At 44.1% G+C, this 12,608-nt stretch overlaps 1 protein-coding gene across 2 annotated transcripts in view; it reads right to left on the minus strand.

The window, feature by feature from the left end:
- PHACTR3 (phosphatase and actin regulator 3) overlaps positions 1-12,608 on the minus strand; it is a 73,902-nt gene that overhangs the window by 27,172 nt on the left and 34,122 nt on the right. Inside the window, exons 5-8 of one of the 2 annotated variants that reach the window (XM_058814734.1) lie at positions 11,939-12,142; positions 7,993-8,254; positions 6,775-7,022; positions 3,085-3,238 (exon numbers count right to left, since the gene is read on the minus strand). In XM_058814734.1, the coding sequence (XP_058670717.1) occupies positions 3,085-3,238; positions 6,775-7,022; positions 7,993-8,254; positions 11,939-12,142 (868 nt within the window). Of the gene's footprint in view, positions 1-3,084; positions 3,239-6,774; positions 7,023-7,992; positions 8,258-11,938; positions 12,143-12,608 lie in introns of both variants that reach the window. The other variant, XM_058814733.1, reaches the window with a different exon arrangement.

Consider the following 12,608-nt stretch of genomic DNA (forward strand, 5'->3'; position numbering starts at 1 on the left):
GGTTCACAGCTGCTGCTGAAATGTGTTACAACCAGAACCACTTAAATAATACAGTGGTTTTGAGAGGATGCTCTTCTTTTGTCTCCCCATTTTTAAAGCTATATAAACACCGTTATTTGGTGTATTTTACACATTATCTATGTCAGTACATCCTTCCCTCCAGAGTACAGAGTGAGGCTGTGTTAGCTGTGGGGCTGAGGCAATTTGCTAGAGAGATACAGACCATCAAACCCCTTCAACTGTGCTGAAAAATATCGACCCTGTTAACAACTGCCTGGTTATGTGCCATTCTTATGCAGTCAGCCATTGAATAACTACTTGCTGATCTGCCCACAGATCATTCTTTGTGCTAAACACAGATCTATAGCCTGATTGTACATGTGGATTTGCTGTTATCTAAGTGTTGCTATTGCAGCAGCAGCACTGCTCTTTTCTGCATGGGTAGTGGCAAAGCCCTGGAGAGAACAGACATTTCTACTGGCTCCCATCTCCCAGGCAGCATTCCCACCCCAGCACTACATTCCTTAGCTGTAAAACCTCCAGGGTGTCACACAGAGACCGTGCTGCACAAGTACCAGTGAAATGAATGAGTGCAAACACCTCAAAAGCTCATCCAAGAATTTCACTCTTCCCAGTTTGGTTTCATTTCCACACCGCAGCCAGGCTCTGCTCTGAGTGTGGGCTCTGGGGTGGCCTGGGTTTTGTGAGGTGAGTTCTAATCAGAAACTCCAAAGGGATATCTCTAGGGCTTTGGCTCTTTGGCCTTAGCCACAATTCACTTTCACTTTGTTGGTTGGCTGTTGGGTTTTTTAGACACCCACTTGCTTTTCCTGGTGTTGTAAATATTTTCCTGCATTCATCCACCACCTGAGCTTGTTTGCACGGCCGTGTTCTATTCTGGTGGATGAGTTAAGAGCTGAGCTGAGCTCTGCCAGCACATATGTGCTGCAAGTTGTGTGGGAGACTGCTCCCAATCTGTTTTGCCTTTTTTCCTGGCCATTCCAGCAATCTCCGTGCCGTCTGTTCCCCGAAATGCGCTCAGTCCTCCACATTCCAGGAAGAAGGAACCAAATTAAGGCCTGACTTCCAGCACTTGGAACAAAGATGGCTTTTAGCCATCCTCTAGACATCACCAGTGACCCTGATGGGCTGCACCCCAGATTGCTGCATGAGATCACAGCAGGCAGGGGAGGCTCCCCTAGCTGCATTCACCTACACACAGCAAATTTCCTGCCTCCTGGTGGTGGCCAGTCCCTGTCACCGGTCCAGCAGTGTCCTCTGCAAGTCCTTGTACTGGCATTTGACTCTAGGGATGCATCCCTCACTGCATTTCTTTAGGCTCATTATTAAGCAAGACAAATGGTAAATGAAAATAAAGAGATAAAGGCTGTAGTTACAGCAACTGAAGCTGCAATTTCATCAGACCTTTCAGACTAAGAGGAGTCAGGCAGGGCTGAAAAGAGATGTGACCTTGTAAGCATTTCAGCAATAGGAGATGGGGCTGGGTATGACAATCTTCTCATTCAGTGAATGGTTTGTGATGGTTGAATTGGTTTTAGGGATGCAGTAGGGTGGAAGCCATTTTTTGTGTATTTTAAAGCAATCAGATTAGGCTCTTGATATATGAAGATATCTCATGAGTTATCAAATGGATAAAATAATGGAAATAATGATATTTGGGTGCAATGTGAAATATTTCCCTGAAGTGCATGCACAAAGCTTGTAAGGTCAGAGTGATCAAGACCTATCTTTGCTTCCTGAAGTGATGGATGTTAATGGGACACACCTCTCATCTGCTCTGCCTGTAACTCTTGGAACTCAATGTGCATTGTAGAGGGATCTTTCCTGCTTGTCTGGATGTACATGTTTTCTGTGGCAGGGTCAGCACTGCACTGAGTTGTGCAGCCCCTGGCACAAAGCTCTGCTCCCCTTTGGGTGCAAAGTGCTGCTGTGCAGTCACTCAGACTGGAGGGACCATAACTCCATCTCTGCTGTTGCAGGGGCACCATGAAGGGCACCCAGAACCTCCTCTGTGTTCCCTCAGCAGCTTGTTCCTTAGCTGAGGGCAGGAGTGGTGAGGGCAGAGATGTTCTCCTCCATAAACTCTGCTCCATTAGGACTTGTGCTCTGATCCACACATTTGTTCTCATTCCCTGTCCCCGGAGGTAAAGTTTAATCAAAAGCATGCACATGAATGAGTTAGTCTAAATATCAATAAATGTTTCTTTCAGGAGAAGCTTGAGATATTTAATATTTAATAAGCCTTGAAAATGAATTTCTGTTCATGTTTCCCAATTTGTTTCCAAGCATTTTGGCGGTGAGCAGCGCTCGCTGTCCCTGTGTGGGCAGCACAGCACAGATTATTTAACAATCCACTTTGTCTCCTCTAAAATATTCATGTTTGCAGATATCCAAATGCAGCCCTTAAAAAGCACACACAAAACCCAAATGGTGCAGCTTGAGCCTCCCAGTTACCTCCAGCCTTTGCTTTAGGCTGCCCACCACAGTGATGCTGTTTCTCTCACAGCTCTCCCCTGTTGCCCTGGTTACTGCTCAAACCAGAGCATCCCTGCCGTGCCTGCAGCTGGACTCACACCTTCCCCAGGTGAGGGCAATGCTGCTGCTGCCTTAAGGCACCAGTGTAGCCACCAGTGCAGCAGCTTTCCTCTGGGCAAGGAAATGTGCAGCTCTAACAGTTGCCTTTATCCTCACATTCAGCTCAAGTTGACAAAGCCAAATCTGCTTGATAAATAATTATACTACTATTTTTGTTAAAGCACTGGCTTTTCTGGAGGACCTCCAAATCTTGATTGCAGCAGCAGAGCTGCAGGTAGATTTGGCAGGATTTTGTCTCCCAAATTGACTTCTGTCTTGTTTTCCCTTGAAATCAAGACAATCCTGACTGAAAGAGTTAAGATTTTTTTCTCCAGTGGCTGATCGAGAGCTGAAAATGTGCTGTATTGTTTTGTGGATGGTTCCCTGCAGACAATGGAGCTGGGGGTGGGTGGCAGTGCCTCTGACAGGGCTCAGAGGATGCTCCATTGTAAAGGGAGGCTCCTCCCTGTTCTCATTCACAACACTTACTTTGAGAGTTTCATTTCAATTTGCTGCCGGATTTCCTGTCTCTCCTCATCTGTTCTCCTTGGGAAAATATTCCTGTCTTCCAGCTCCTGCTTGCTCGGTCTGTTCCGTAGCTTCACTGCCAGCAGCTCTTTCTTGCATTTTCTTGGCAAAGTACCTGGGACATGCATTGAAAGGAAAGTTATTAGAAAGGCAGCTCCTGGGGATGGAACAGGAACTTCTGGAGAGCAGGAATGGCCCAGAGGGACAGAGATCTGTGTGCTGCTGTGCAAGGAGCATTTGTACACATTAATGTCAGAAAGCAGCACTGCAGCTGAGCAGGGCTCAGACACAAAACCCTGCAAATGCAGAGGGAAAACATTCCTCAGGGCATGCAGGAACTGCAGTTAAAACTTTGTTTCGTCTTGGGAGCATGGTGTGAAATGGGAGGTTAATTTGTTTTGGTTCCTTTTCGCTTTAAAGGGTTTGGTTTTTTTTAAATTTAATGCCTCACCTTTTCTAGAGAAGGTCACCTCATCTTTAAAGAAAATGACATTTAATTGGTATTTTTGTTTGGCATTTGAGATAGGATTAGAGTCTATTTTTTAAAGGATGCTCTGGAGGTTGGCAAGATTCTAAATCCTAAATAGGTTCTCATTCTCAAATACTGGGGTTTTATTTGTTAGGGATCTATGGACCTCCTTTTATATTATCACTACTGATCTCAAATTTCTTTATGCAGAGGGAGGAGTCTGTACAGCCTTTTTCCCACATTTACCTGTTGGAAAGAGTGGAGCAGAGTAATTTTGGTCTCCCTGTGACACAGGAGCTGTGAAAAATCTCTTGGTATTGATCTAAAGCTAAACTTTTCAGAAACCATAATCAGCTCAAAACCCCCTTTCTGGAGCCTAAAAAGCTGTGCCCTTATTTAGCACCTTCCTTGAAATGCTCTCACAGTCTGTTGCAAGCATTAATTAAATTAAACCACACAGCCCTGCCTGAAATAGCAGATATACATTTAACAGATGGGGAGGGAAGTGAAATGATTTGGCTGCTGCCACACAGAGCCTTCTGCTAACTGAATATCTGACTCCATCAGGAGCACTTGGCTCACAAAGCCACAGACTTGGGACTCTGACAGGGCTTCTCACTCAGCACACTGGGAGTGGGTGCAGAGGAACCAACAGAATTCCTGCTGGAAATAACCTGAGGGACATTCGGGGCTAGAAACCTCCTGGGAATCCCTGCACACGTTCCCAGTTTCACCTGAGTGTTTTAGAGAGGTCATAAGAGGAGTTTGGCCATGTCAGGAGGTTTCTGTGACATGGAGCTCTGTGTGTCCATGGGAGATGCAGCACTGGCCATGCAGAGTGTCCAGGGCAGGGCACCTTGGGGGCATGGAAAGTGATATAATCAATAGGATTTCTGTCATTGACTTGAAAGGAAATGGGGTCAAAATCCTAATTGACAGTGTCAGCTCCCTCTGTCACTCAAAGGAGGACTGTTCTTAATGAAGCATCATTTACCAGAACAGGTTAAAATGCAAATATACATGCAAAATCTATATATTTAGGGAAAATAAGTGCACATGAATAAAACAAAACTAGAGAACAAAAAAAAAGCCCCAAGCTGTTCTTATCCACATCCATTTTCAGCATCCTTCCTGATCACTACCTCAGTAGAAACTGAACCTGCAAACACTCTTATTTAAGTATTCTTTTTTTAAGGATTATTTTTCTTAGTCAGTCAGGCACAATCAGAGCCAGTCTGCCCCTGACCATTTATCTCAGGCTGGATTGTTTTGTGATTTATCACACCTCAGCTAGGTCAACATGAAATGCTTGGGAAATTCACACCCTTTTCATGTTCAGGCTGCAGGTTCCTGTAAAAACTCCCTGTTTCAATTCAGTCAAATCATTACATTTAATTTCCTGTCTGTTTACTGTTCTTTTTATACTCACTGTTCTATCAATCAAAAAGCAAATCCTAATACTGCCTGATGCTGGACAGACCTTGATTGCACCAGTTATCAGTTGTGGGCTATGTTCTGGTAATGTTGTTTTTTAAGTTCGTCTTGCCTTGTGTTTTCAGAGGTTTCAAATAATGATTTATTGAGTAGGAATAGAAAATCAAGGCATAATTCCTCACTTTTTCCAGAGTTATGTGATTTTTCTGTACCTCCCTGTAGCCCCAGGGCTGTGGCACTGTGCCCTGTGGTGGATGGTGGTGGCAGTGGCAGAGCAGGTGACTGCTAAGGCAGGACAGGGATTGTAAAGCAGTTCAGCATTAATGGATAGTTTTACTCCCTGACTTGGAAACCAGCCCAGATCTCTTCAAACCAGAAGGAATCTGGAGATGTTTAGGGAATTGTTCTGGTGCTGTCCCTGGGAATGCTGGCACCAGCAGTGCCTCCACACCAGAAATGCCTTGGGAATGTCCCAGCTTGCTCTGGGACGTCAGTCAGAGCTCAGCATCCTCTGTGCCAAGCAGCAGTGCTGTTGCAGCCACAATAATGTCCAAATATCTTTAAAGCAGCTCTGTTTTCCTCAGGTGGCCTCAGCCATCCCCAGTACAGCAGCACTGTCCTTCAGCTGCAGGAATTTTCCAAAACTCAAGCACTTATTGTGGAAAGCCCAGAGCTGCTTCTAGATATCACTGAAACTTTTGCAATAACCAGTGCCCTCCTATCATCATAATAATGAATAATTATTTGTTAAATATAGAAAGATTCACCTTCAACAGTTAAATATTCAGATTTGGTTTTGCTTGTTGGGGATAATGTATTTTTTTTGCCTGGCTGCCTCTAGCTCTTAGAATTTTTATCAAAAGAGGCCCCTTTTGCACACATAGCCAGGAAAAAAAGTAGAACTTAAAAGGTGTTTGTTGTGTTTTAAGCTATCCTTAAATGCACAGCAATTACACTCCTTACCTCATGAGTCTGTTCTGTTACTTGGTGTCTTAAGACACAGCAGCAGAACTCATGTCCTGTCTGCTGGCTCATGCTTTCAAAGACATCTTTTAAAATTCATCTTTCAGCTGCTATAACAATTTTTTTTGATAAATTGTTCTCTGCCTTCTTTTAATGCATTCATGAAGGGAGTGAAGGATTCATTTCATATTGAATCTGTCTTGCTAACATGGAAAACATTAAAATCCTTGAATGACAGATTTTCTAAGGAGAGCTGATTATTTTGCCAAAGCTCACTTAAATAATTGCACAGGATTATAAAATGCATTCCCCATATGTCTCAAGAAGGGGTAAAATGGACCAGATGGAGAGAAACTTTATTCTTTAAGATATTTTCTCTATGTGTTTATCCTTCCTGGATTGATTGGTCTCTATCACTTTTCCATGTACCATCACTGCATGGAAAAATAGTCCTGAAATATTAGAACAGGGCAGCACTGGCACTGGGTGTACAGAAAGCTCTGGCTGCTCCCAGGGGGATGTCTGGGAGTGCTGCTGCTCATGCAGAGCAGCCCCAGGGTGCAGCAGCAACTGAGAGGGTAAAGCACAGTGATACAGCTCAGTGTGCCTCACCTGGGGGACAGTCACAATCACTGGGACTCCAATTTAACTTCAGCTTTTCACCAGGATTCCTTCAAAAGCTGATGTGACAATAGAGAATTTACCCTTCCCAATATTTCCTGCTGCCTTTAGAGCATTCCCTTGGTTGTGGGAGTGTATCTTTGTAATACAGTGACTTTGCTTACCAGAAATAACAGAGTCGTTCAGAACTTCTTCATCCTGATAAAAAACAGACTCTTCCTTGAGCTCTGAGTTCATGATCATGTTTTCTTTGTTCTCATCAGACTCTTTAACCGAGTTCCTCTTGTTTTCTGAGTCACTGCCATAACTCAGCAAGTTCTCCTTCTCCTTGTTGCGCTCCATACTCGACGTTCTCGAGGGACGGACATCCACCCTTTTTTTTGGAGAGCCTTTGCTTTCTCTTCCATGGAAGCTATGGGTGGAAGATGCACAACCCAGATTTTACAAACATTGTTTTATTGCTGCAGTAGAAACATGAGAATGAGAATGAGAATGAGAAAAACGTCCTGTAGCTCATAAAGGGCAGGGCAGGGAGTTCAGCATGGACCAACATGAGGTGGCATTTTCAAGTTGAGAATGGCAATGTGGATCTACTTTCCTGTCTCTGCCATTAAAATAAGACATGGAGGGGTGGTGAATAATGCTTTTCTTTGATACATGGTCACAAGATACACTGTAGTGATTAAAAACCCCACAACAACACATCCTTCTAATGTAAAACATGCATGGCATGAAATATGACCATTCCTATGATATTGTATGATCATGACAGAGGTCTAACAGGGCCTGGAAATGACACCATGTGAATCTGTTCCCTGGGGAAGTACTTGTTAGGGAGCTGAGAAATGCTACTGACTTCACTCCAAAGCTCTGGGATGGCAAAGGTTAGTTCTGTCCTCTGATACACAGGAGGGCTTCTAATGAAACCCAGATACAGCACCCAGTGTACTCCCACAAAAACATTTGTATTAAAAATGGATCTTGTATGTGCTCCTGTGTCAGCCAAGAGACACAGAAATCACAGCATTTCTCATTGCAGAGTACTTGGAGCAGGATTTGCCTTTGCTACTCCAGCTTGGTATCTTGTGGGGAAGATTTTCTCTTGCAGTAGATGAGGGACGATCACCTGATTCTACCTGCTTAAACACCTACTCCTGCACCACAGCAGCCTCCTTATAAAGGAAGAACATACAATGAAACAGCTGCCAAATGAAGCATATTAACCAGGGATGTTTGTTCCGAGCAGTGACACCACGAGGAAGGCAAACCCAAGCTGTAGCAGCAATTAAAACACTAACAACAGGATAGGAAGATTTTCCAAGAGAAATGAAGCGGTGGGATGAGTGTCCTCATGCAGCCCTGTGCCTGCAGGCTGTAGGTACCTGTCCTGCCGGTGTTTGGTGGCCAGAGCCCTGTGGAGTTCTTCAATGACTCTGCTGGGAGGTAAAGGCAGATGAACGGCAGCCAGGTGAGGGGACCCGGTGGGCGTTGTTACCTGGCCTCTGCCATGGGGCTCGCAGCTTTTCTGGCCAGAGGGGTGGAAGAGGGCAGCTTGTCCTGAGATTTGGGAGGAACCCACAATGACATAGTTCTTCAGGATGGTGGAAGGAGGAGATTTCATGGCTGGATCGTCCGTTTCGCTTCCTGCTGTCAAAACACAAGAGGGGAGGAGGTTGTGCAATGCTTTTTCTGTTTTCTTCTTTTTGCACAGAGTCTGCACTGAACTTAATTTTTTGTATCGAACAGAGGATAAATGGTGATGTTTTGCTCTCACACTGTGAGGTAACTGGCTGAGTAACTGAGTTCAAAAGACTCTTACTGTATCACTCCAGATCTTTAATCTAGCAAAACAGATGCCTCTTCACTTCCCCTCTTTCTCACAGGATCAGATTCTCCTTTTTCCCAGCCCACCACTGCATTTTTGCTTGCCCACACTGTTGCTCCTAACCACCAAAGGCTTGGGCTATGGTGGCTTTCCAATCTAGCATTTTCTGTGCTGGACTCTGGCAGGCTGTTTTAAAATTTATGCCCTGTGGTTCTGAGTCTGGACAAAATGTACCAGTGTCTATTAGCTGCTCCTCTGTGATTGCAGCCCAGACCTCTGTCTTTCATATGCCCGTGGAGAAAATGCCAAAATCATTATGAGGATAATGTTTGCATAACAAAACTTGCCAAATGACATCCAAATGAAAGATGGGGTACTGAGCACTAACAAGAAGAAAAAAAGGGTGGGGCAATATAATCTCTTTTTAGCCCCAGATTCAGCTATTTTCTATGCAACATAAATCTTTTGTCTGAAATTAGAGTTACACATTTAGACTGATTTATACATTTCCTAGCATTTGAGTCTGAAGCACAGTGGGCATTTCCCTGGTTGTAAATTTGGTGGCTTCACACGACATCCCTTAGGATAACTGAACATCTGCCCTGAAAAAGATGCTGATTCGTTTTCCTGTTCTCCTCTTCCCCCTTCCCCCTCCCCTATATCTGTGTCCCATGCCCCTGGCACATGCAGATGTTTACACCCTGTGGGTGGATAAGGCAATTTGAGCTCCTCATCCCAGAGTATTTCTTGTCCCTTGTTGCCACCTAGCGCTTCACACAGGAATTTAAACTGGCACAGCTTGCTCAGCTTTGGTACAAACGTGCTTTCACAGGTAATTTTTCCTATTTTTCCTTTTTTTTTTTTTTTTTTTTTTTTTTTTTTTTTTTCTCTCTTACTTTTGAGATAAATCCTTCAATTCATAGCAGAAAAAAACTTCTTCTCACCCCAGGATTATCCTGAAGTGGTTCTGTAACAAGGACTTGGTTCCAGTTAGCATGGTAACTTGCTAGAAAACTGGAGAGGGCAAAAAATACTAACTACAGTTATTAAATATATCCTCTCAGAGCCAGCATCCTGCATAAGGGTTACCCAAACCATGCATTTTGTTAAGTTTGCTTACAAAGAGTTCCTGAAATCATAACCAAAGTCAAACCCTGAAAATCTGAGTGTGGCAACACTAAAAGGTTTCTTTTTGTATTTGTGGGGTGAGGAGGAGAGCATCCACAACAAAATCTCTCTTCTAAGGAAGGTCTAACATTACTTTTTTATCTCTGGAGGTGTTTGTGCACATTTGGGTCCCTCCAGCCCAGAACTCTTAGCAATGGCTTTGTTCATTTCTATTCAAACTAGCCCAGAACTTACCCAGTTTAAAATCTAGGAAGTCTGAAGGCTCAGGGGCATTGCTGCAAGAGGCAGTGCCTGATGTGCAATTTGTGAGCCCCCTTCCACCCCAGAGCTCCTCCTGCACCGATCAGGTGCTGCTCCAGCCAGGACTCAGCCAAGCTCTGCTGAGCAAAGCTGGGTTTGGTGCTCAGGGCGGTTTTATTCTGCGCTGCTGTGGAAATCATAAATCATAAATTGATTTCTGATCAATTGCTGCCCACTGAATCATGGCCTGAGGGGATGGACAAAAGCACCTCCTGAGCCACTTTATCCTCTGCACACAGAGGGTGTCTGTGTTTCCTCAGAGCAGGAGGCAGGGCTCAGCAGATAAAGGGAAGATTTTGTTTTCTCTTCACACCAACTTGTTCCTGGAACAGGTCAAGGGCCAATTTCATCCTCATTGCGGCTTTGGACAATATTGAGAATTTCCTGAGATCACACCTTATTTGTCCTAATGGCAGATGTTCAGTGAATAATCTTGCAAAGTGATGTCTTGGCACCTTGCCCTGTTCCTCCTTTCTCTGATTAATTGGTGCTTGACTTACTCCTCACTCCTCTGCTGACAGCATCCCTGGCATTGTTAAGGGAGGGGAAAAACTAAACACAAAGGAGATTTTCAACCTCTTCATCTTCCTTTTCTTTCATAATTGCCCTTTCTCTCTCCCCACACTTTTGTATTTCCTCTCACTCACTGACGGTATTTGTTTAATTTTAACTTAGCACTGCCCCCACATCCCCACAAAAATAAACATGTATAATCACTACTGGAAAAGGCTCTAGAGTTACTGGAATCATTGAGAAAATTCGAAGTTGTTCTTTGTGGAAGATGTAAATGAGAATTAAATACCAAAACTCAAAATATCTCAGATGCTACAGGAAATATTTGAGTTAAGCAGAAAAAAACCCGAACTCTAACTGCTCTGAAGTGCTCGGTCGAGGTGTAATCTCTGTACCCTGCGTGGGTCAGGTTTCCAAATACATCTGATGTTGGCATGGCCTTCTCCTCAGCTGAGCAAAGGCAGAGGGCTCTGGGGCTGCCTGTTCCTCTGGCAGGGGGGAAGGGGAGGCTCGAGGCTCACCCACAGCCCAGGACAGTAAAATAACCTGAACAGCAGCTCCTGGGGAGCACTAAAATACCATTTTGAATCCAGCTCCCACTTGAGTTATTACAGCTTTTAAGCACAGACAAAGTATGAATAGTTTCTACGGGAAAGAAGTACTTGCAATTTTCTTTAAAGAGGCTGAAAACCTCAATATTTTCTCTAAGCCCCAGTGGTCAGGTCACAGAACCCCTCTGATGTTTTGTTTCCTGGTGACTTTGAAAATCCTGCTCATTGTGCCAGATAATGAGTGTGGATGCAAATCAGGGCTCACATAATGGCTGTCATTTAAAAGCCTAAATATGCAACAGGTCTGACATTTAGATGTCAGGACTTGATTTTCATTTGCAATAAGGCCCTTTTAGCTGCTTTTACCATATGTAGGGGCCCTGAAATTGGAACCAACTAAAATCATTCTCATTTTAGCACCCTTTCTGCCGTGCCAGAATGTTGAGACATGTAACAACATTGGCAATGCATTAGAAAATCAGGCCCAGGGGAATTGCTTTTGGAAATGTTCAATAAAGTCTGGCACAGAGGATTGCCAGGTGTATCACTCTTCAGAGCAGATTTCATAGCTCTAGCTTAGACCTGCCCCAGAGAGCAAACCCCTCAGACAGAAACCTCTGCAGAACCTTTGAGCTGAACTAGATCTTGGCTGCTGTCCTGCTCTCCAGTGGGAGCCCAGGTAATGAAAACATTTAAATCTTCCTTGTGTTTTATGGCATATCAATATGAGCATGAGATTCAGCAGATGTTTGCAGTTGGTTTGATTTGTTTTATGTGTGTTTAGTGGTGTAGACTCACAACAAATAATTCCCTGAGAGGTTCAGATAAATATGTGTAGTACAAAGATCAGTGCATTGTTATCAGGCAGCCAGACATGGTCACTGCTCACTATAACTGAGTGATTCTCAGCAGTGTGGGGCTTCAAAACAGGCATGAAAAAAGGATTTGACAGTGCTGTGGAGGTGAACTCATCAAGGATGGGGAAATCTTTACTGAGCAGTGATGACTGACCTGTTATGCTCTTGGTGATTTTGGAGATTGCCTTAGGTGGTGGAGCTGGGAGCAATGGAGGGCTGGGAAGCTGTGCTGGGTTTCTTTCTGTCTGCTTCTGGGGGGAATCTGTGGATTCAGGTACAAGTAAGGCTTGTGGACTGTCTTCAGACGCTGGCAGGCTGGCATCTTCCAGTTCTTCTGTGGGTGCTGAAGGTTTCTTGGCTGGTGGGAAGATGAGTAAGATTAATGGAACATGAAGTTAATAATGATAGGCCAGGGGACAATGCCAGGATCATTCAGAAAAACTGAACACATGGCACACAGCTAGAAACACTTCTTTTCCACTGTGAAAGCAACTGTGTGAAACAGCCAACCAGCCAGGGCAGGTGAAAAATCAAACATATGAGGATATTGAGGAAATGTTGGTTTTGATGTTCCTGAGAAAACTGCTGAGCTTCCTTTACTTTCCTAAAGCCTTTTTCTCCTTTTTTTAAAAATAATGAGGGCAGCAAGGCAAAGCAACTTCTGAGAACAGCAATGAATTTTCTTAGAGCACACAGCTGTGGTGGCACAGTTCCTGGGTGAGCACTCTTCTGTCTAGGAACACACAGCCAAAGGGCAAAGAATATCAAACCCAGAGTATCACTTAAAAACTGACCTTCCAATAGTTCATGTGTGCTAATTTTCC

The sequence above is a fragment of the Ammospiza caudacuta genome, chromosome 15 (genome assembly GCF_027887145.1).
Source record: "Ammospiza caudacuta isolate bAmmCau1 chromosome 15, bAmmCau1.pri, whole genome shotgun sequence".
Classification (NCBI taxonomy): Eukaryota; Metazoa; Chordata; class Aves; order Passeriformes; family Passerellidae; genus Ammospiza; species Ammospiza caudacuta.